General features: G+C 41.3%; 2 protein-coding genes across 2 annotated transcripts in view; both read right to left on the reverse strand.

The window, feature by feature from the left end:
- The window catches only part of necab2 (N-terminal EF-hand calcium binding protein 2), a 164,912-nt gene extending 161,527 nt beyond the window's left edge, over window positions 1-3,385 (reverse strand). Inside the window, exon 1 of the mRNA XM_088339666.1 lies at window positions 3,053-3,385. Coding sequence (XP_088195792.1) covers window positions 3,053-3,379 — 327 coding nt within the window. The 5' untranslated portion in view covers window positions 3,380-3,385. The remainder of the gene's footprint in view (window positions 1-3,052) is intronic.
- Window positions 3,386-11,196: 7,811 nt separating this feature from the next.
- The window catches only part of hydin (HYDIN axonemal central pair apparatus protein), a 125,134-nt gene continuing 114,237 nt past the window's right edge, over window positions 11,197-22,093 (reverse strand). The window contains exons 87-91 of the mRNA XM_088339667.1: window positions 19,778-19,928; window positions 19,474-19,704; window positions 13,541-13,765; window positions 12,102-12,383; window positions 11,197-12,031 (exon numbers count right to left, since the gene is read on the reverse strand). Coding sequence (XP_088195793.1) covers window positions 11,822-12,031; window positions 12,102-12,383; window positions 13,541-13,765; window positions 19,474-19,704; window positions 19,778-19,928 — 1,099 coding nt within the window. The 3' untranslated portion in view covers window positions 11,197-11,821. The remainder of the gene's footprint in view (window positions 12,032-12,101; window positions 12,384-13,540; window positions 13,766-19,473; window positions 19,705-19,777; window positions 19,929-22,093) is intronic.

The raw sequence follows: 22,093 nt of genomic DNA on the forward strand, positions 1-22,093 counted from the left end.
TTAAATAAGAAACAAAAATACATGACTTATCATATAAACCTGCATGTTACTGACATACTCAGAGCTCAAGAAATTTGCGTTTCTTTACGTTAAATGAGGCTCGCCTGAAGGGAGTTGACTTGATTGTCCACCATTTTGCTGCTACGGGTACCCCCAAAACCCGTCCAAAAAACATGAGACAGTTGGGTAAAAGAATGAGAAGAAACTTGTGCAGTCTGGCCACTTTGGTTTCCATACTTTGTATTCTCCCTTGCATTGTAGCACTCATTTTTAGTAGCACAACACCAGGAATTCCAAACCTACAGCCAGCTGGCCGGATCCGGCATTTTGGATGATTTAATCTTGCTCGATGTAAATTTTTGAGTAAGTAAAAATAAAGGAAGACACTAGCTCATTTCAATCAAAAGTTATGATTTGTTTCTAATAAATAAAAACCAAATGCTTCTTCCCGCCACTAGACAGCAGTAAAGGTGTCAATGAGCTGAGGTCCAGTCAGGTTTCATCTTAAAGACAATATTGTGCATAATGTCTCAGCTTCAGTAGGCCAAGACTATTTTAGAATAGAATAGAATAGAATAGAATAGAATAGAATAGAATAGAATAGAATATACCTTTATTGTCATTGTTACAACATGGGATATATTGTGACAATTAAATTGGACGTGGCACTCCAGTTCCAGATTTTACATTGAGCATAAGGAAAACAAAGAGATAAAGGAACAAAGAAGATGTTTTAACTGTCTTTGTTGTATAGGCTTTGTTTCCTCCGGAGGGGGGTTAATGAGGGGGTGAGGGACAGACAGAGATGGACGGATCCAACTAGATGTTTGATCTTACTGTACACACGGTCCAGTGTTTTTTCCCTAATTGTTCAGTCCACGTGTTGAATGGTTTTGGGAAGTACAGTCCTTAAACATGCCCGATTAAAGTCCCCGGCGACGATAAAAGCTCCGTCGAGGTGTGCAAGCTGCTATTTATTGATAGCAGTGGGCAGGAGAGTTAGCGCTATGCTAACGTTAGCATCCGGTGGAACGTTAGTTTGATCTGATGTTCTAGCCCGTTCTCTGCCAAAACTCTTTTTTTTTCCAAAGCAGTATGACAATTGAGGAAACCATTTTTATTCACAGGTCCCACTTGAGTTTTCTTATAATAGTGGTAAGTTGGTTCAGATGTAAAGCTGCATTAGCTCAACAGTTAAAATAAACAAATTCTGAATAGATTCAATGCAAAACAAGGAAACCTTTTTTTCCATTGATTGTTAATGAATGTGTTGTGCTTCGAAAAGATCCCCTATCATCAGTAATTATCCTTTTTCAGGTGAGTTATTATCCTGTCACGAAACGGAACGGGAAGCAGGAAGTAGGAACTCATTTGCGTAGACGTCCTCACACTTTAATTGAGAAAGAAAAGTTGTTCCAAAACACAAACGGACCAGACCGAAAAACAAAACGGGTCAAACACAGGCAAAACTACAACTAGGCATTTCCAGAATCAAAAAGAACTTGCAGGAATCTCTAAGAATGTTACACCGAAGTGCAACAAAGTCCAACAAGCACAACAAGTATAACCAAGGATAAACAAGTTTTCAACAACGATCTGGCAAAGCGCAGTTCAAAATTGCACGTTTAAGTACCCAGAGAAGTAATAGGTAAATGCAAGTCAGTCGGTGTCAAGGGGCGGTGCCAGCTGGGCGCCATGGCAACCGTGCAGAACCTGACATATCCACTCTCAAAGTTTCCTGAATGCAAACTTCTTAACTTATTTATAGAACATAACAATTTGTAATATAATGCATCAAAGCAAGTGAGCCGTTTGAGCGCCGGCTCTCGTTGAGCCGAAAAAGCCTGTTCTCTAAAAAGAGACGGACTTCCTTTCACTACATCAAACCGCTCGCTTGGTTTGCAACGGAAAAAAACGATACCGAGATAGAGGCTACCGAGGCGAACGCGTTTGACTCGATTGATTTGCGTTTTTGTGATAGTCGGTGTATACCGGATGGTACCCATAATTGACAAATTTGTGTTTTTCCGTACAGATGTACTCGTACACGTCTTATAATGCATAATAAATGTACTTTGTGCGGAAAAAAAACGTACAGGTTGACAGGTATGTTGGTTTCATATTCAGGTTCTCATTTATGTTTTATTAAGATCATATGATACTGTACTTTTGCGGGGCTTGGAGCGGATTAACACAATTACATTCAAAATGTGTCTCTACTAGTTGTCAGTTTAGGAAGCTATTCTCCAAAAGAATTAAATGGAGGTATCACTGTGGTTGTTAGTTGCAGCCCTCGTAGTAACAAGGGTTGGGTAGGGTTACTTTAACTGGATTACTTTCAATTACTTTTGAATGACTCCAATACCAAATATGCTAATAAAAGACAAAAGAAACTAAATCTGAATAAAATGATGACTCACAACACGTGGTAAGCTTTCTCTCCTGGCTTTGATCTCTTTGATCTCCGGCAAAACTAACATAAAATGCGACGGAAACAAAATGAAAATCAATCCAAACAGCTTGCCAACATTATTTTTGCCGTTCCAAGTATTCCGTTACTCCCCAAGCCTGCACAAAATTTAGTCATTGTATTCATATTTAGTTGATTTTGTCTTTTATTAGCATATTTGGTATCGGAGTAATCCAAAAGTAATTGAAAGTAATCCAGTTAAAGTAACCCTACCCAACCCTGCTAATATGCTAATAAAAGACAAAAGAAACTAAATCTGAATAAAATGATGACTCACAACACGTGGTAAGCTTTCTCTCCTGGCCTTGATCTCTTTGATCTGCGGCAAAACGAACATAAAATGCGACAGAAACAAAATGAAAATAAATCCAAACAGCTTGCCAACATTATTTTTGCCGTTCCAAGTATTCTGTTACTCCCCAAGCCTGCACAAAATTTAGTCATTGTATTCATATTTAGTTTATTTTGTCTTTTATTAGCATATTTGGTATTGGAGTAATCCAAAAGTAATTGAAAGTAATCCAGTTAAAATAACCCTGGTAGTAACCCCAGTTTCCCCTCCAGATGTGCGTGCGTACTCACATCCAGAATAACGGAGATTCCTCTCCTGGGTTCCGGGGCGTAGAATTGCTCCTGAGCCACGGCCACCTCCTCCTTGCTGGAGGCGAACTCCCGGCTAGAGATGTTCTTGTTGTCGCTCATTTTGGTGACGATCCAGCGGACGAGCCCGTCAATTCCACCGGGCTGGGCGCCGCTGTTTCCGGACGGTGCTGCCGTTTCGGACTCGCTGTCCTGACCGGCTACGAGCTTGGTTTCTTGGCGGCTTTCTTGGGCTCCAAGTTTGGCTTGTTCTTTGTTGAGCAGTTTGTGGACTCCGTCCCTACAGTAGCGCGCTGCCTGCTCGCACATCCTTTTGCTCGCGAGCGCTCATGCTGCGCTCGATGGGGGAGCGAGGAAGCCCCCACCCCGGAACAAGCCTCCTTCCACACTGACATCACAACTCCAACCTCAAAACACACCCACACTCCACGCCGGACTGGACTCTCCGGTTCTCCAGGGCTTCATGTCCTGCATCCTTTCGGACAGAGGTGGGTAAAGTACCCAAAACATTGACTCAAGGTAAAAATCACGTTACTTTCGAATAATATTCCTCAAGTAAAAGTAAAAGTCGTCATCCAAGGCAAGGGCAAGGCAAGGCAAGTTTAGAATAGAATAGAATAAAATATACCTTTATTGTCATTGTTACAAATGGGCTAACATATTGTGACAACGAAATTGGGCATGACACTCCAGTTTTACACATTCATAGTGAGGTATGAGCAAGAAGATAAAGGAACAGAGAAGATAATGTTATAAGACAAGGGGGATAAGGCTATAGTTATAATTTACATGGTATTTACACAAGAAATGTCGGCATGTGGGATGTTACATACAGGGTTGTCGTGATAACGTCGGTATCGTTATTTGTTCAGTGGAACCTCGGTTTTCGAACGCCTCTCAGTTCGGACGAATCGGTGTTCGACCAAAAATTTCGAGAAATTCGAGTTCGAACTCCGGTACGCTAGGGTGCGATGCTGAGCGGCGTACGGGTGTTTCAGTCCCTAATAATGCCTCCGAAGAAGGTCGGTGCAAGCAGGACAGGTGAAAAAAGACAAGTTGTTCGTAAAACTATTGCCATTAAGAAAGACATAATAGCTAAATATGAAAGAGGTGTACGAATTTCCGATCTTGCTAGTGAATACAGCGTGGCTAAATCTACTATCAGTACGATAGTAAAGAATAAGGAGGCTGTGAAATCGAGTGATGCGGCTAAGGAAGTTAGCGCTATAAGCAAGCAACTGCCGCAAGTTTTGGAAGAGGTTGAAAAACTTTTGATGATTTTTCTCTCCCCACCGTCCACCACAAAGGTAAGAAATCCTATTCATAATCTTTTTTTTTAATTTTTACACGTTCATGTTAGCGTAATCTTTCGTACGGAAGATTACGATGACGCGGACGTACGATTAGCCTGGGTTAGCTTTGTTTACGTAAAACATTCAGGGTATTGGAACGGAGTTCCCTTTCCAATGAAGCGCTAGCCACTTTTTGTGGAGACCCGGGTGCTAAATGACGTGTAAACGACCTGATTTTTTAATTTTTACACGTTCATGTTAGCGTAATCTTTCGTACGACATTTCAATGGAACTCATGATTGAAAAGTGTGGGCACTCCTGTTTCAGAGCCAGGTTGATGAACTAATGTTATGGTAACAGCTAATCACTCAGCATCCCGCTTCATCGTGCCTGCATGCGGGCAAGGAAAAACTAAAAAAAAAAAAACTAGCATGAGGAAACTCAAAAACCTGGAGAAAGGCCCCCTTCAGGATGGCCAGGCTGCAATAAATGTTGCTTAGGCAACGATATACAAAACATAGTCAACATCAACCACAAACACAAAGATAATACGGTTCAAGAAGTCCTAGACAGGAACAAGCAAGCTTCTTATTTCTGTCTGCTGGTCAATGGAGATGATGACATTAGACTACTGTTCTTCACCCCTTAAAAATGCCTTTTTAGAATTCTCCCCCCCACACAGGACTAGGTTTAAATAGGGACAGGGAGCCAATCAGAGCCCGCAGCGGTTGGCGCCAAATGTGCGGGCACAGATGATTCACATCGGTAATTTTCACTGTTTCAAAATGTTCAATTCTTGAAAACATTAAAATCAAGCATGTATAAGGAACTGAAGTACTTGTATGAACCCTGTTTTTCACATTTGTTGTTCATTGATTGGTCGTTTCGGTGCACTCATGCAGAAGGTTCTGGAGCTCCTGGAAGGTCCCCGCATGGCCCCACTCGGAAAATCTTCACCGGCCGTCCAAGACCCACCAAAGCACAGTTTCAAACTCACCTGCACCAAATCTTTCTTTCTACTTCCTGTTTGCTCATGAGTCATTTTCAACAGGACGAGTGGCCACGCCCATCGGACCACACCCAAGGAGAAACCTTCGTAAAGATAGATTGATAGATAGATAGATAGATACTTTATTCATCCCGTAGGGAAATTCACACTTCCAGCAGTCTACCCTGTTGTTTATTAACAGATTAACATGATGCCCTAGGGGTGCTTGTAGCGGAGTGGATGACGTCACACGCTAGTCCAACAGTTCGACATCCTTGCGGCAGATGGAAAACTTTTCTTTGTGAAAATACAGGGATACACCACCTCGTGTTAGCGAGTCCGCCTCCTCTCCGATTCCCGCAGGCTTTCGTGTCTCTGTATAGCGGCACTGAAGCCGGATAGCACCAGGTAGCTCCGGGTGGTTACACGTTAGCGTCCGGAATGCTAAACGTGAGCCACGTTTCCGCAAAACACAGCAACTGCGCTCCCTGTGCGCTTCGATGTTTTCCACCAGCACTCGTTGGTCTTATTTCACATTTTCCATGATTACGGATGGTACCGAAGACTTATAACGCCGCTAGCCGCTTCGCTAGCTCCGGCTCTTCTTCCACGATAGGCCCCTTCATCACGCCGGCACGAGAATTCTTCAGGGCAAGGAGTTGATTCCTTGAATAAACGCATTTTTGTGCGCTAAAACCCATGTCCATAGGATAGAAAGTCATCCATAGTGTAGTTGTCAAAACGGGAAAAAAACACAGAAGATAGAAGCAGACAATAAAACAAAAAATCACAAAAAGTGCAAGATAACAGGGGAGCCGCTTTGCAGGGTTTGCCATCTTTTTAAAGCCGGAAACTACTTTTTTACTTTTAGCAACAATTAGATTGATTTTCTAGATCTACGTTCTGGACTACAAGCTGCTTTTTTGATGCAGTAGACCAATCAATGGAATGAGCCGTTCACAAAGATCCAATTAAATGGTATGATTATCTTAACTTTTATGGTTGTAATTCAGTCACTTGGACTAATCCTCATCAACATGAATGACACCATCCCCTGATCTGAAACCAACATGCTGGTAAGGAAAAACTCAAAAACCTTAGTATGAGGAAATACGAAACCTTGAAAAGGAGCCACACCCCATTTCCCCCCACCCCCCATAAGTCTAGATTTACAATTAAGATTTCATTTACGGTATTTAGTTTCATCTCACATTTTATCTTGCACTCCGTCTTCATACATAAAACACAGAATATCCAGAATGAAAAGAAAACAAAAGATAAGTGTTTGTTTATAACCCGACTAACTAACTTTCACCACAGAAATCTAATGTGATCATCGTAGCGGTTTAGCAGACTTAGTCTCGCTTCCAAATAGAAATTTAAAAATCTTGAGTCGAGATTTTGGTTGTTTGAATTTGAAAAAGTGGTAATTTTGTTGTGTAACACAATAAAAAAACAAATGACAGTTATCTTTTCATCCTGTGGTACACAGGTGTCAAACAGGCGGCCCGTGGGCCAGATCAGGCCCGCTAAGAGACAACACTCAGAGAAGCGCAAGAGAAAAACAAGCTGCAGGTTGAAATATGTCAACTGATGTTGCCAAAGCCAGGTGCCTCTCACAAAGACACTGTACTTGTCTTTATTCCTCTCTCTCTCTCTCTCTCTCTCTCTCTCTCTCTCTCTCTCTCTCTCTCTCTCTCTCTCTCTCTCTCTCTCTCTCTCTCTCTCTCTCTCTCTGTGTCTCTCTCTCTCTTTCACTCTCTGTGTCTCTCTTTTTCTCTTCCCTTGTTGCTCTTTCTCTCTCTGTGTCTTTTAACCTCTTTTGCTCTAACTTCCTTTCTTTCCCTTTCTCTCTTCTGTCTTACTATATCTCTTTGGATTTATTTCTTCCTCTCCCTTTCTTTTCCCCCTCTTTAATGACTTTTAATCTTTTGTTTCCCACGCTCTCTCCCTCTCTCTCTCTCTCTTTTTCTTTCTTTGTCCCGCCCTCTCTCCTTTTCCCTCCATTTTTCTCATATTTCTTTATCTCTTTTTCTTTCTCTTTAATCTACTAGTTCGGCCCCCGACAGAATGTTTGTTCTATCGTGTGGCCCCCGAGTTAAAATGGGTTTGACACCCCTGGTGTAGTAGAACACTAACTCCCAACACTTAAAACAATGTACATCATTACTTATATGAAACGTTTAACGATATCAGGCAACACATTTAAAATTACAGGCAACGATAACCCAGTTCAAACAAACTGCCGGTTGTGAGTAGTCGTTACCTGAGCTATAATGAATAGATCCCCCAGAGCCACGCCCACTTAAGTAACGGTATCCATGTATCACACGCTGTGCAAATAGAGCGGCGGTAACAAAAGCAAACGATTATTTAGTTGCTATTCCTGATAGCATATCCATAATTTCCTTCCAGATTATGGAATTTTATATCAGAAGTCAGTAAAAAAAAGGGTCTTAATTATTACATAGAGTCATCTTTATGGAATCAAGGTGTCCAAAAATGATAATAACTTTTTAAAGATGGATGCAAAATGTTGGTGATCTATGAGGAAGTCAAAAGACCTGTACCCACTACTCATGGATTCAGATTTGTGAGAGATAATGGTATATAGAGGATATACAGGGTTGGGCAGGGTTACTTTAACTGGATTACTTTCAATTACTTTTGGAATACTCCAATACCAAATATGCCAATAAAAGACAAAAGAAACTAAATCTAAATAAAATTACTACATTTTTTGCAGTCTTGGGGAGTAACGGCAACATGGAAGGGCAAAAATGATGTTGGCAAGCTGTTTGGATTTATTTTCATTTTGTTTCTGTCGCATTTTATGTTCGTTTTGCCGGAGATCAAAGCCAGGAGAGAAAGCTTACCACGTGTTGTGAGTCATCATTTTATTCAGATTTAGTTTCTTTTGTCTTTTATTAGCATATTTGGTATTGGCGTAATCCAAAAGTCATTGAAAGTAATCCAGTTAAAGTAACCCTACCCAACCCTGAGGATATACAAATGAATGATCAAATTCATGAAACAAATGCCATCTCCATCCGTTCTGAGTTTTAACATGAATTGATGAATGGATAAATGAAAGAAAGAAAGAAAGAAAGAAAGAGTGAATGAATGAATGAATGAATGATTGAATGAATGAAAGAATAGAGGAATGAGGGAGAATGAGAGGGAAAATGAAATAAACTATGAGGGAAAGAGAGGGAGAGAGAAAACTGAAAGGAAAGGGGACTGAAGAGAGCAAAAGAATGAAAGAGAGAGACAAGAGAAAACAAGACAAAATGAAATAAAAATGGAGAAGGAAAAAGAGACAAAGGACGGAATATAATGAAAAATAAGAGCGAAAGATAAAATTAAAAGGAAGAGAGATAAAGAAAAAAAAGAGAAATGAAGAGAGAGAAAAGAACAAGATAGACAAATAATGGAAGGGAGAGGAAAGAGAAAGATACATTCAGAAAAAGAAAGGGAGGGGAAAAGAAAGACAGGTAAAAGGAGAAGAGAAAATAATGAGATAAAATGAACAGAATGATGGGTAAAAGAGAAAGAGTAAAATAAAAATAATAATAGTCATTGAAGCCGTAAAGAAGAAAAAAAAGAGAAAATGAGAGAGAGAAAAGAGAATAAAGAACACATTTATGCCAAAGTATGGAGCCAGCTATCCACTTTATTCCTACCTCTCAGTGGCAATTAATTTTCGAAACATTTATATCCTCTTGAATAGGATTTCTGCCTCTTAAATGTGTGTTCTAATCAATTCAATTATTTCACTTTACTATTTCTTAGAAATGTCGAGAAAAACAGTGTTAGTATGCAAAGTTTCTCTTAAAATAATTCTTAGAATAAGAATACTTTTACAGTTAAAATTAACAGAATGCTTTGCATGTGGAAAAAGCTGTTTTTACTCCATAACTATGACTACATTTTGTGTAAAGCCATATCAAAATTACTTGCGTAAAAAAAAAAAGTATTGACCGTTTCTAAGCAGAGAAACAGTCAATAACCACAAACCTGCATCTTATTCGAAACATGTATGAAAGTTCCGAGAGCAATTTTGCAAAATTACTTTATTTGCCATGAGAAAGAAACAGTATCTGCACAAAAATTAGACTAGACACGAGTGCCCCCGTGTGGTCATTAGTCCTTACAATAATGTCTGACCCTGGATGCAAATTGACTTTAAAAGCTGCTTTATTTTCTTGAAATTCGCAGGTTCTTCTGCAAGACATTTTGGACTTATAACCTTTGCAAGAACGATTTTTTTCCCCACTTGCGTTATCGAGCTAGCTTGAGTGCTTACATCAGGTGCTAAAGACAAAGTGAAAACTAAATAAATATATATAATATATAATATTTTCCCTCACCTTCAGTACAGCGAGTAATCGGTCCAGCCCGGCAAATACAGTAATCCCTCGTTTCTCGCAGTGGTTGCATTCCAAAAAGGTCCTGCGTTATTCAAAACCCCTAAAGTAGAAACCTTCATTTATTGATGAAATACTCTATTATACATTAAAAACAAAGGACAGTCCCAATTTAAAGGCTCAATGATTTGTTTAACACCTAAAAGTAATGTACTTTATAAAATGTTATTCTTTTCATCCTACAAATGACTTATGTACTGTCAAATTATAATAAAATAATATTTTTAATTTCAGGACACTACATTTTTACTTGATACGTTGTCGCCATCAAGTAAATTTTATGGAAAACTGAAGTTAAGTTTCCTTGGGCAGGGATCAGCAACCCAAAATAATGAAAGAGACATATTGGACAAAAAACTATGTTTGGAGCCGCAATAAATTAAAAGCCTTACATAAGCCTTAAAAGGAAGGAAACACACACTTTTCCTTCTATATTCATTGGAAATTGTTAACAATGTGTCCTGTTTGTGTTTCCACAGAAAACGTATATTTTTCCATTATCAAACATTTTTGAAAAAGTGCCAGGTAGCCACTAGCCAGCGGCAAAGAGTGGCACAATGCTCAAGAGCAGGGTTACCGGGTCGAGAAGTCCAATTTTGATTTGGTACGTTCGTCAAGTTGTTTTACGTATGAGTACAACTCATACGGCAACCGTTATATAAGCACAGGCAGACACAGGCAGAATAGGGGGGTTGTGACTGTTGAGCCAATCAGAACGCAGAACAATATGCACAATCAAAATCTGTGACGCAGCAAAACTGTGATGAGTAAACTGCAATTCAGCGAGGGATTACTGTATATGTACAATTTATCAAGTTTGAATTGTCGAGGACCTTACTACTGTAAATTCCGGACTATAGAGCGCACCTGATTATAAGCCGCACCCACCACATTTCGGGAGGAAAACCGATTTTATACATACACAAGCCGCACCTGTATATTAGCCGCATGCGCCCACATTGAAAAAACGCAATACAAACACGAAATTGGGGTTTTGGGGTTTTTAAGGGTTATTGTTCTATCTTCGTTATTCATTATCCATTATCCGTTATCGGTCAGGATGCAATCCAAAAAACACAGCCGGCAAAATAAACGGAAAATGATACCGGTACTTAAGATTTAATACAGACCTGCAGAGTCCGGGTGCCCGTTGAAAGTAGTCCAAGGAAAAAAGTGTATATTTCCAAAGGTAAGGGTGGGAAAAATATATATCCACTATTGTCGGCCGCGTCCACAAACAGGTCTCACCTTTACTCCACTTCCCGTCAGCCCGCGTTTGCCCCGCCCCTTCTTTCTCATTTGCTCGTACAAAACATATCAGAATAAGTTTCTAAAATAAATACATTACAAAAATATACAGTTGCAAATACATATTATACATGGTTACACATATTTACAAAGAAAGACGGTACACCGAGAGAGTTTTCAAAGCTTTAATAATAATATTATAACTTTCATCCCAAACCGTGCCTGTGAAGGGTAGCAAAACGCTACTAGCAACACGCTCGCAACGCAGTAATCAACCCTGTTAAAAAACATACCGTACTTGTAGTAAGCACGGTAAAACCGTCCTCATCTTCCTCCTCATAATTGACGTCATCAAAGTCGTCTTCCTTCAGTATGGGAAAGAGACTTTGTGATACAGACGTCGTCCCACGCTCCCTTATTCAAAAACACGCTAGCATCACGCTCGTAGAGTAAAGTTTACGTCCGGTAGCTCTGTTTCCTTCTATATCGGACTGCTCGATTGCTGTTGCGTCATGTGCCTTTCTTTTTGCAATTTGCATGATGAGGATATATGTCTACGCTAATTTAATTTGTGCATAGGCTAAGAATTTGCAGTCTAAATCTTACCTTTTGTACTCGAACGCCGCTGGCGGCCGTTAGAAAAATTACATAAATTGGCCGCTTCGCTGAATAAGCCGCAGGGTTGAACGTTTGGGAAAAAAGTAGCGGCTTATAGTCCGGAATTTACGGTAATCATTTATACAGTTTTGGTGGAGCGGCATTATAATTTGTTTCCCTGAGTGGCTCGATGTGGTGACTATGACGGTTCCAGCAGGTTTCCCCTCAAGTAATACATCCACGAGCAGGCTTTGCTTTGCGCGTCCGTGCACTGATTGGAGATGGTCAATTTGCCGATGCAGGGGCCCGGCGAACCTCCTTCAGGGGCTGCGAAGTACACCTGGATGGGTTGTGTTTTTTTAGCCAGGATAGTGTCAGCAGCTTTGACTGTAAAACAGGGGTTGTCCACCTGGGACAAAGACAACTATTGAGCGAAGGACACCTTACGGACGCTCAATTCATCAAGTCCTGTACAATACCTGAAAAGTAAAGACTGTGGTCTGCAGGAACACATTCTTGAAAGGGATAGAGATGCTGCGGCCGTTCCTAATGTTGAACGGGCCTTGTGTTTTGGAAGGGAGGCCGATCCCACGCAACAGGAAGACGTATTCGCCTCCGATTCCCGAAGACAAGTGAAGTTGGCCGTTCACTTCTCCGAGCTGGTAAGGCTCGAAGCAAACCTCTACGCTGACTTGAGATCCTGTTTGGTTACCGGGTAAAGCAGCCACCGTCTTGTTCACAAGGAAGGCCGGGCAGTCGGTCTGCAGTTGAGTAAGAGAAAAACTGAACAGGTAAACAATATGGATTAAGGTGTAACAAGTTCGTGTACCGTGATTTCCGCACTATAAGGCGCACCGTGTTATAAGGCGCACCTTCAATCAATGATATTTTAAAACGTTTTCCATACATAAGGCACACCGCATTATAAGGCGCTACAGTAAGGGCTGTAGTTACGTTATGCAACCATTAGATCGTGCCGCGCTAAAGGGAATGTCAAGAAAACAGTCAGATAGGTCTGTCAAACTTTATAAATAGATAACAAACAAGCTTTCCACAACTCCATTCAATCCCAAAATGAATAAACAGCTGTTTTATTATTTTCTCTGAGGTAAAGCATTTTCGTGACACATCTTTAACATATTTGAACAACAGCAAGGCATAACATTTTACTTTTTCTCCATTTAGTCAACACGCAAAGAAACGTCTGATACTGTTATGGTAAATTAAACGTTAGTGCAATCGCAATATAGTGACACTCGTAATGTGCAAAAACAATAACAAGTGCAAAACAATAACAATAAAGCAATAACATAATAACTGTAAAATGTAAAACGTAAACAGCTCATCCTCATGCTTCCTCCAATTCCGCACCATCGATTCATTTTTGTTAAACTCTCTCGCTGCTGCTGTATTTCCGTGTTCTACTGCGTGACTGATCGCCTTGAGTTTAAACTCTGCGTTGTAAGCGTGTTTCTTAATAGGAGCCATTTCAGGGTCTTTATACAAACGCACAAATAAAAGAGAATCGTTTAATATTTCCCAGTATGCACAGCGCACTTCTTCTTCTACGCGAAAAATGGAGTCGGTAGCTGCTTACTGTAAGTTGCGCGACCTGTCGCGGCTCAATATTGATCCATATGTAAGGCGCACCGGATTATAAGGCGCATAGTCAGCTTTAAAAAAAACAAAACAGATTTTAGGTGCGCCTTATAGTGCGGAAAATACGGTAATACTTAAATTATTTGAAACGATACAAAACTACAAATCAGTTTCCAGCCGCCTATCCTAAAGGCGACCGTTTAGCCATTCAGAATGCAGAACACAATGCACGATAAGAATCCGTGAAATGGCAAAACCTCGAATGGTACTTAAAATCGTTGGCCAAACTTATAACTTCCAACACCGCAGTCACTCCTACCTTGCAGGTGTATTCCGTTTTGAAGTGGGAGAAGTTGAGGAACTTAACAGCAACACTGTGGCTGGTCCCCAGAGAAGCACTGAAATGAACAGTCTTCTCGGGCGGCTGAGGTAGAGCTCTGAGAAGAAGACTATAATGGAAATAGCCGAGATCGCTACAAAACAGAGAAATCCGGGCGGTCGTCTCGCCCACTCGGAGCGGTTGGTAGTCGAAGGTCAGAGCACCCTAAGAAAAGAACACAAGAAGTTGCCCAGAGTGTGAGTTCGACATGTTGAGAGTCCGGATCAACACAATCTGGGTCAGAAATTGGACAGACCTTGGCTAAATATCAGTCAACTTCCTAAAAACTTCAGAAAAAAAGAAGGTTGGATCAAAGTAACCCTAGTTAATAGGTTGTGTTACAGATTTTGTCTTCTGTCTTCATTTTTGGTTTGTCTCCCCCAGGTGTTGACCAATGAATATGCAATGGTGTTCATGGTCATGCGCCTTGTCAATCACCATTCCCCAGCCAATTCACAAACCTGTGTCCACTTAGCCTGTGTCCACTTAACCTGTGCCGAACTGCCGTCCTGGCTTTGCCAATGAACTGAACCAAGGTCCTTCTAAAAGGCTCAGTTTAGTTTTGTATCGTGACCATTGAGGAGAGTTTGTGAGTAGAGGGAAGATGGTAGCCCCAGGACCAAACCCAAAATTCATGACGGATCAAGCCGAAAACGTCAACTAGTACGTTCTGGTTTTGGGCCAGGCTTTTCTCTCGCTGACTTTTTAAATGTAGTTATCCACCCGTTTTGTGTTCTGTATTTTTCTTTGTTGAAGAGCATTTTTTAGGCCTGATCTTATTACCTAAAGTTGAGAGTTTGTTTTTTCTTCCTGTCTGCATTTAGTTTGCCAATATAGTGTTTAGGGTGTGAATAAGTCTTGTCCGTGTCATTGCCTTTGGGAGAAAGGCTACAATAGGTACTTTGGAGTTTACATAGCATAAATAACCTCTGTCTAAACAGAGATGGAAACACGCTGGACTTGGTTCTGACTCGAGGAGTTTCAACCTCAAACGTGACGGTGTTACCGTGTACTACCGTTATTTCTGATCATTATTTAGTTACATTTGAGGTGCTGGCTAAATGTAGTATTAAAAATCTGAAGGATTTAGCGGACGCAATATAAGCACTGGCATAGTTTCTAAGCTCACTGATCTTCTTTCAGGAGTAGTTTCTTCTATATAAAGGCTCTAATGACTCACTCATGGATGAGTTTAATGCTACCCTGGCTAGTGTCCTGGATTCAGTAGCGCCCATACGGCTTAAATCCTGACCTAATAGATGCACGCCTTGGTTCACTGATGAAACTAGATCGCTTAAACAAGAATGCAGGAAATCTGAAAGAAAATGGCGCGCTACCCAGTTTGATGTTTTCTGTCAAACCTGGTGTGACAACTTGTTAAAGTCTAAAGCAGCCCTTGCCTCTGCAAAATCAGCCTCTCAGGAACAGTCCTCTTATGGTTCAGATCCTACCTCTCAGATAGGGCGCACCGTGTTAAATATGGTGAAATGACATCTGAGCCCTTTAGTGTTACCTGTGGTGTTCCGCAGGGTTCAGTACTTGCCCCCCTTCTTTTCAGCATTTACATGCTTCCATTGGGTGATATTATTTGCTAGTATCAGTTTCCATTACTACGCAGATGACACTCAACTATATCTTCCGATGGAGGAATCTACCACACTAAATTGTGGAAATTTGGAGGCCTGCCTCACTGAGATAAAAGAATGGATGTCACTCAACTTCTTGCGCCTTAACTCTGAAAAGACCAAAATGTTAGTTATTGGTCCATGCTGTGGAATGCTCTTCCCCCTGAGATTCGATCTGCAACCTCAGTGGAAATGTTTAGAGTAGAGGTGTTTTCTATGAGACTTTTCCCTCCCCCTCTCCTTCCCTTCATAGCTCCTTGGGGTGTTTTTCGTTTTTACTACTTTAGATTTCTTTACCATTTGTATTCGAAATTATATTCCTACAATTGTACATAGTTTGATTGTTCACTCTTGAAAATAAACTGTTAGTCTACATCAGGGGTCAGCAACCTTTTCGGTGTGGAGTGACACTTTCAAATGTACTGTAAATCAGTGTACCGCACCAAGATCCATGACTCGCACAACCATTTTTTTATATCCAACATAGCTGGAATTTTACACTAGTCCGAATATACAACATGGATATACATTGAAATCGTATAACTGACCAATTTATCTTCCACTATTCTTGTTCATCAATAAACTAAAAAATGAATGTGAGCAACATGTGGAAAGGCCTGGAGTCATCCATGACTTTTTACCACAAGAATTAACCAGAATCAACCATTCCTCATCGACAAACAACTACAATCAAAAACAAGTGATATGGACAGTGACCATACCGTTCATCACTGAAATCTAATTGGAGAAAATATCAAAACTTGAAATAACAGCAACAAGGCAGAAGGCTACTTAAAAAGCAACAGAAATAACAGCTGATTGGGTCCCATTTATAAATGGTTTTCCGTTATTTGCTATGCAGTGAGAAATGTGATAACTTACTTCAGTGGTGGCGTTTTTAGCAGTGACAAAAGGTTTTCAGGGTCTGTGTTTGTTAGCAGTACCTGGACACAGCCTTGTCAGAATTCATGTTCATATTTCGTCTCATAATGACGTTTAACACTTGATGTGCGAGGTACAAAACCCTCCAGGCATAATGCACAAACAGCATGGTCATTTTTTTGCACAAAACCCCAGTCATTTGTCCACACTGGCTGAAAAGAACGAGATTTTATTGCTGGAGGAGCTGTCATGATTCATTCATTTATTGCACGCCGGTGTTTCTGTGGCTAGGTTAAAACACAGATCTGTCCTCCTCTGCGAGGCACGGACATGCACTCACACACAAAGCAGAAGAGGAGGGGTGCAACCGTAAACTTGGCGCTCAACGGAAAATGTCTAAATTTCAGGTAAAAATGTGAATAAAAAAAAACGTTTGTGTTCATCTTGCGCTTTTTGTCAGTGCTGTCTCTTGGGTTCGATTCAAACCTTTGGTGGGCCTGATCCAGACGCTCTCCCTCCCTCTCTCTTTTGCTCACTTGCTCTCGCTCTCATTCTCTTCTTCTGCTGTCTTTGTCTCTTTTTCCCGCTCTTTCTCTTGCTCTCTCTTTGCCCTTTTACTCTTTCTTTCTTTCTTTCTTTCTTTGTCTCTCGATCTTTCTCATTTCATCCCTCTCCCTTTCACTATCTCTCTTTCTTTCTTTCTTTCTTTCTTTTTTCATTATATCTCACTTTCTCTTAGTCTCTTTTTCTCTTTCTTTGTCTCTATTTTTCTATTTTACTTTCCCCCTCTCTCCTTCTCTGGCTCTTTCATTTTCATTCTCTCTGTCTCTCAATGTCACTCTCCCTTTCATTTTCCCATCTCTCTATAGCTCTCCCCCTATTAATAACCGTGTGCTAGCGTGCCACCGGTTAACCTCTCGCGTGCCACTGCTGGCATGACTTAGGGGCCGGTCACACAGACATTTGCGGCTGAATCACGGCCAAAAATTTCTGCCTGTGAGGCGGACGCTATTGGACGCTTTGAAATCGCCATACAGACGAGATACAGCGGTGCTTAACACGCAATCGGATAAAGGTTTTGCGCTGCTCAATTCTTCAGAGCGCGGGTACACAGCCACGAGCGTATCGAGGTTGAACCACGGCCAGAAATTTCTGGCCGTAAAGCAGACACTGATGGGCGCTGTTGGATGTTTTGAGACCGCCATATAGACGAGATACAGCAGTGCTTTACTTGCGGTCGGAAATTCACACGTGGTTGGCTGCGCGCAAAACTTTTGAGCTGCTCAAAAGTTTGAGCACGTGTTAAACCGCGTGCCGCACACGTGGTCAACACGAGGTAATGACGCGGAAATGACGCGGAACGACGTGCTCTGGCCGCGGCCAGGGCGTGGTTACACATGGGTAGGACGGGAAATTTCAGCGGGTAATCGTGGGTGGAGCATGGTAATAGCATGTTCTGCGCCTGTATCGCGGTGTTATTACGTGAAATTAGCGTGTTACGCGTGTGACAGTCAAACGCCTTTCTCCGCGTATATACAGCGCGATTTGCCGAGCACACGTCAGTTGTGCTGAGACGTCAAGGGGGTGAACATGGATACCCGTCAGCGCAGTGACCTCGTCTTATTTCTTGACATTTCTTTTCAAGATAATAAAATAAAAATGATGCCATAGCTTGAAATCTTGATCTTCACGGGACTGTGTCTTGAGCGGTTATGATTTCTACAGCCCGGTGCAATTGCGAGAAATGCATCCCTGCCGAGATTTGCATCCCCTCGCTACTACAACCACTTTTACCTCGTTTTATCTCACTTTTAGGGAATGTAATGGCGAACATATAACCAAAACCACTTCGTCTTGCATTTGTTGGAAATGTAATACAACTTAAACCATTCCGTCTTTGTTTTTGTTGTGAACGTAATCGAACGGTAATGCACACCGTATATAAAATCATCCCCCCCTCGCGTGAACGCGCATTCTGCTGCGCTTCCAACAAAAGCGATCGTATTCTATTTAAAACGCTTATTAAAACAATAAAGCGAGCTAATTATAACAATTGGGTGATCCTAGTCTATATAACGCGTTTATTTAAACAATAAAGTGCGATCGTATTCTACAAAATGCGTTTGTTAACGCGGATGAAAAAGTCAAAAGCGATCGCAGCAGAATGTGCGTTCACGCGAGGGGGTGGGGGGTGGGGGTGTTGCGTAGGAGTCGGATTTGGGCACAACACCGGCTCGGGAGCTTTTATACCCGTGGTCCACACGAGAAAATGACGCAGAAATGACGCGATGAGGAAGCGGAACAGTCGCCGGCGTCTGTTTTGCGGGCATACCACCGATGAACAGCGGGTTGGCCAATTTTGCGCATTTTCCATCGCGGGCAACCACGGGCAAAAAAAAAACGCAAAATTTTAGCCGTGATTCAGCCGCAAACGGCTGTGTGACCGGCCCCTTAGGTTGCCGACCCCTGGTCTACATAAACCGTTGTTTTGTTCTTCTTTTGTCTAAACAGTACAACTAGTACACACAGACTGTTACAGGTCTGTTGTTTATAAAATGGTAATACAGTGGAACCTCGGTTTTCGAACGCCTCTCAGTTCGAACAAATCGGAGTCCGACCAAAAATTTGCAGAAATTCTTGCTTCGCTGTTCGGTCAAAAAATCAGAGTTCGGACGCCGGTAATGCGTGAGTGCGTACACTAGGGTGCGATGTTGAGCGGCATATAGGTGTAGATCGTGTAGATCGCCCCCACCCCTCGTGACCAACTGTTATCACGTGCGCACTTGCCTCTTTATGCTTTCGCTTTTAATATCGGTGAACAGAGTGTTTTAGCCCCTAACTATGTATCTTTTTTTTTTTTTTACACGTTCAAACGGAAGATTATGATAACGCGAACGTACGATTAGCCTGGGTTAGCTTTATGATTACGTTGAACATTCAGGTAAACATTCAGGGTGTTGGAACTGACCTTAAAATTCAGGGTGTTGGAACGGAGCCCCTCTTTCCAATGAAGCGCTAGCCACTTGTGGTGCTAAATGACTTGTAAACGACCTGATTTTTTTATTTTTACACGTTCATGTTAGTGTAATCTTTCGTACGGAAGATTACGATAACCCGAACGTATGTTTAGCCTGGGTTAGCTTTATGTTTACGTTAAACATTCATGGTAAACATTCAGGGTGTTGGAACGGATTAAAACGATTTACATTATTTTTAATGGGAAAAATGATTTCGGTGATTGAACAAATCGGTTCTCGAACAGGGTTCTGGAACAGATTATGGTCGAGAACCGAGGTTCCACTGTAATTGGAATTTAACAAGATGTCCAACTTTTGACTTAAAAGATTTGAAGGATATGCATATGACCTTGGACATTCCTGGTACTGTGTGCAGACTTGGAGCGCTGATGTCAGGGCATTTACAGTCAACTGTGAGGCAGATAGGTGTGGACAGAGGGTTCTCCACTTCTATAGTAGCTGAAGTCTTCTCCCGGACATTTGACACCAGTTCAATCGTGGCCATGTCTGCTGGTGTGACGACCTTGAAGTTAAGGATGTAGAACATGTACTCCTTCGATGTCTCATTCAGAAATGTCACCTGTGAGGAGATGAGGATGTGACTCCAAGGAGTATTCAAATCAGAAATCACAGGGGGGGGTTAATTTTCAAACCTTAGCGTTATACTGGCCCTCTCTGAATGTGTAAAAATGGATCTTGTAGTCCTTCTTAGACAGCGCCGGGACATCGATGTACTCGCGACCCTTCAGGGATACAGTCGTATCGGGATTTTCAGGAGACAGAAACTCTGATATCACAACGAACCTGGCCAAAAAGAAAGACTTGTGACTGGACTGTGCTTCAATTGAATTGATTGTCACGTCACTTCTGTTGAGGAATGGCTTTTTCCTCAGAGCGTTCGTTGGTTCGGATACCAAGGAGGCAAGTTTTCAAAATAGAGTCTGTAAACAGATGAGTAGTTCCTTCAGTGTCTGAAACTCTTAACAAAATGTTACTGCCAAGCCATAAGGTTGCCTGCCCCATTTTTCACAACTTCAAAAACATCAAGACGACTAAGCAAACGTTGTTGCAAAGTATTAAGGATTGATAATCAGGGTTGGGTAGGGTTACTTTAACTGGATTACTTTCAATTACTTTTGGATTTCTCCAATACCAAATATGCTAATAAAAGACAAAGGAAACTAAATATGAATAAAATGACTAAATTTTGTGCAGGCTTGGGGAGTAACGGAATACATGGAACGGCAAACATGATGTTGGCAAGCTGTTTGGATTTATTTTCATTTTGTTTCTGTCGCATTTTATGTTAGTTTTGCCGGAGATCAAAGACATCAAAGCCAGGAGAGAAAGCTTACCACATGTTGTGAGTCATCATTTTATTCATATTTAGTTGATTTTGTCTTATATAAGCATATTTTGTATTGGAGTAATCCAAAAGTAATTGAAAGTAATCCAGTTAAAGTAACCCTACCCAACCCTGTTGATATTCAGAATATATAACAGAACACTTTAAAATTAAGTTTATTATAAATCTACATATTACATTCATTGCATGTATATGACATCCCTGTTTTCCATCTGCCATCAATATGTACCTGAATTTACTCATCTTTATTTATGCAATGTTTGCGTTGCGTCGTCTGCTACCTCTTTCCACGATGCTTTTAATGTTCGTTTACGTTTTGTAGCGTCATCAATTTTGTTAGCTTCTTTTGAATCTTTCTTCTGGGGCTGAGGTTTTGGCTTGATTCCTAAACACTTATCCATTTATCTCGTGTTCTCTGTGCGGCTACTTTGGAAAATGGTATGCAAATGCGCGACCTTGTAACGCGCGGGAATGTCTGGAAGCACGAAGTTATTCGATGCAGGCTTCTGATTGGCTGCCGAGTATGCAAATTGACAAACGAACCAAAATTGTCAAACGTACCAAGATTTATTTTTTTTTTTTCTTGAAAATGTTGTCGGGTACCCGGGCGGAGACGTTTTGTAAGTTGTACGCCCGACGTAAAAGATGCACGCCCGGGCGTCCGGGTAGACGTTATTTCAGACACTGGTTCCTTCAAAGATTGTATTACAAAATATATACAGTGGAACCTCGGTTTTCGAATGCCTCTCAGTTCGAACAAATCGGTGTAGGGCCAAAAATTTCTAGAAATTCTTGCTTCGCTGTTCGGTCAAAAAATCGGAGTTTGAACACCGGTAATGCGTGAGTGCGTACACTAGGGTGCGATGCTGAGCGGCGTACGGGTGTTTTAGCCCCTAATTATGCCTCCGAAGAAAGTCAGTGCAAGCAGCAAAGTTGCTACAGGTGAAAAAAGAAAAGTAGTGCGTACAACTATTGCATTTAAGAAATACATAATAGCCAAATATGATGGAGGTGTGCGAGCGCCTTCTGCTGACCACCACAAAGGTAAGAAATCCTATTCATAAGATTACGATAACGCGAATGTACGATTAGTCTGGGTTAGCTTTAAGTTTACGTTAAACATTCAGGGTGTTGGAACGGAGCCCCCTTTCCAATGAACCGCTCACCACTTGTTGTGGAGACCCGGGTGCTAAATGACTTGTAAACGACCTGATTTTTTATTTTTACACGTTCATGTTAGCGTAATCTTTCATACGGAAGATTACGACAACGCGAATGTACAATTAGCCTGGGTTAGCTTGATGTTTACGTTAAACAATAAAGGTAAACATTCAGGGTGTTGGAACGGATTAAAACGATTTACATTATTTTTAATGGGAAAAATGGTTTCGGTGATCGAACAAATCGGTTTTCGAACAGGGTTCTGGAACGGATTATGGTCGAGAACCGAGGTTCCACTGTACTGGGCATAGATAAACTAACAGACTATGGCTGGAGCAATTCACTTGTGTGAGGGCTGACGTGCTTTACCATCATTATACAAAAAGGGCAGTCCATAAGACGATTGAAAATCTATCACAAGTCAAACATACTGTGGAATGGA

The sequence above is a fragment of the Urocampus carinirostris genome, chromosome 7, assembly GCF_059441175.1.
Source record: "Urocampus carinirostris isolate Australia breed hairy pipefish chromosome 7, RoL_Ucar_1.0, whole genome shotgun sequence".
Taxonomy (NCBI): Eukaryota; Metazoa; Chordata; class Actinopteri; order Syngnathiformes; family Syngnathidae; genus Urocampus; species Urocampus carinirostris.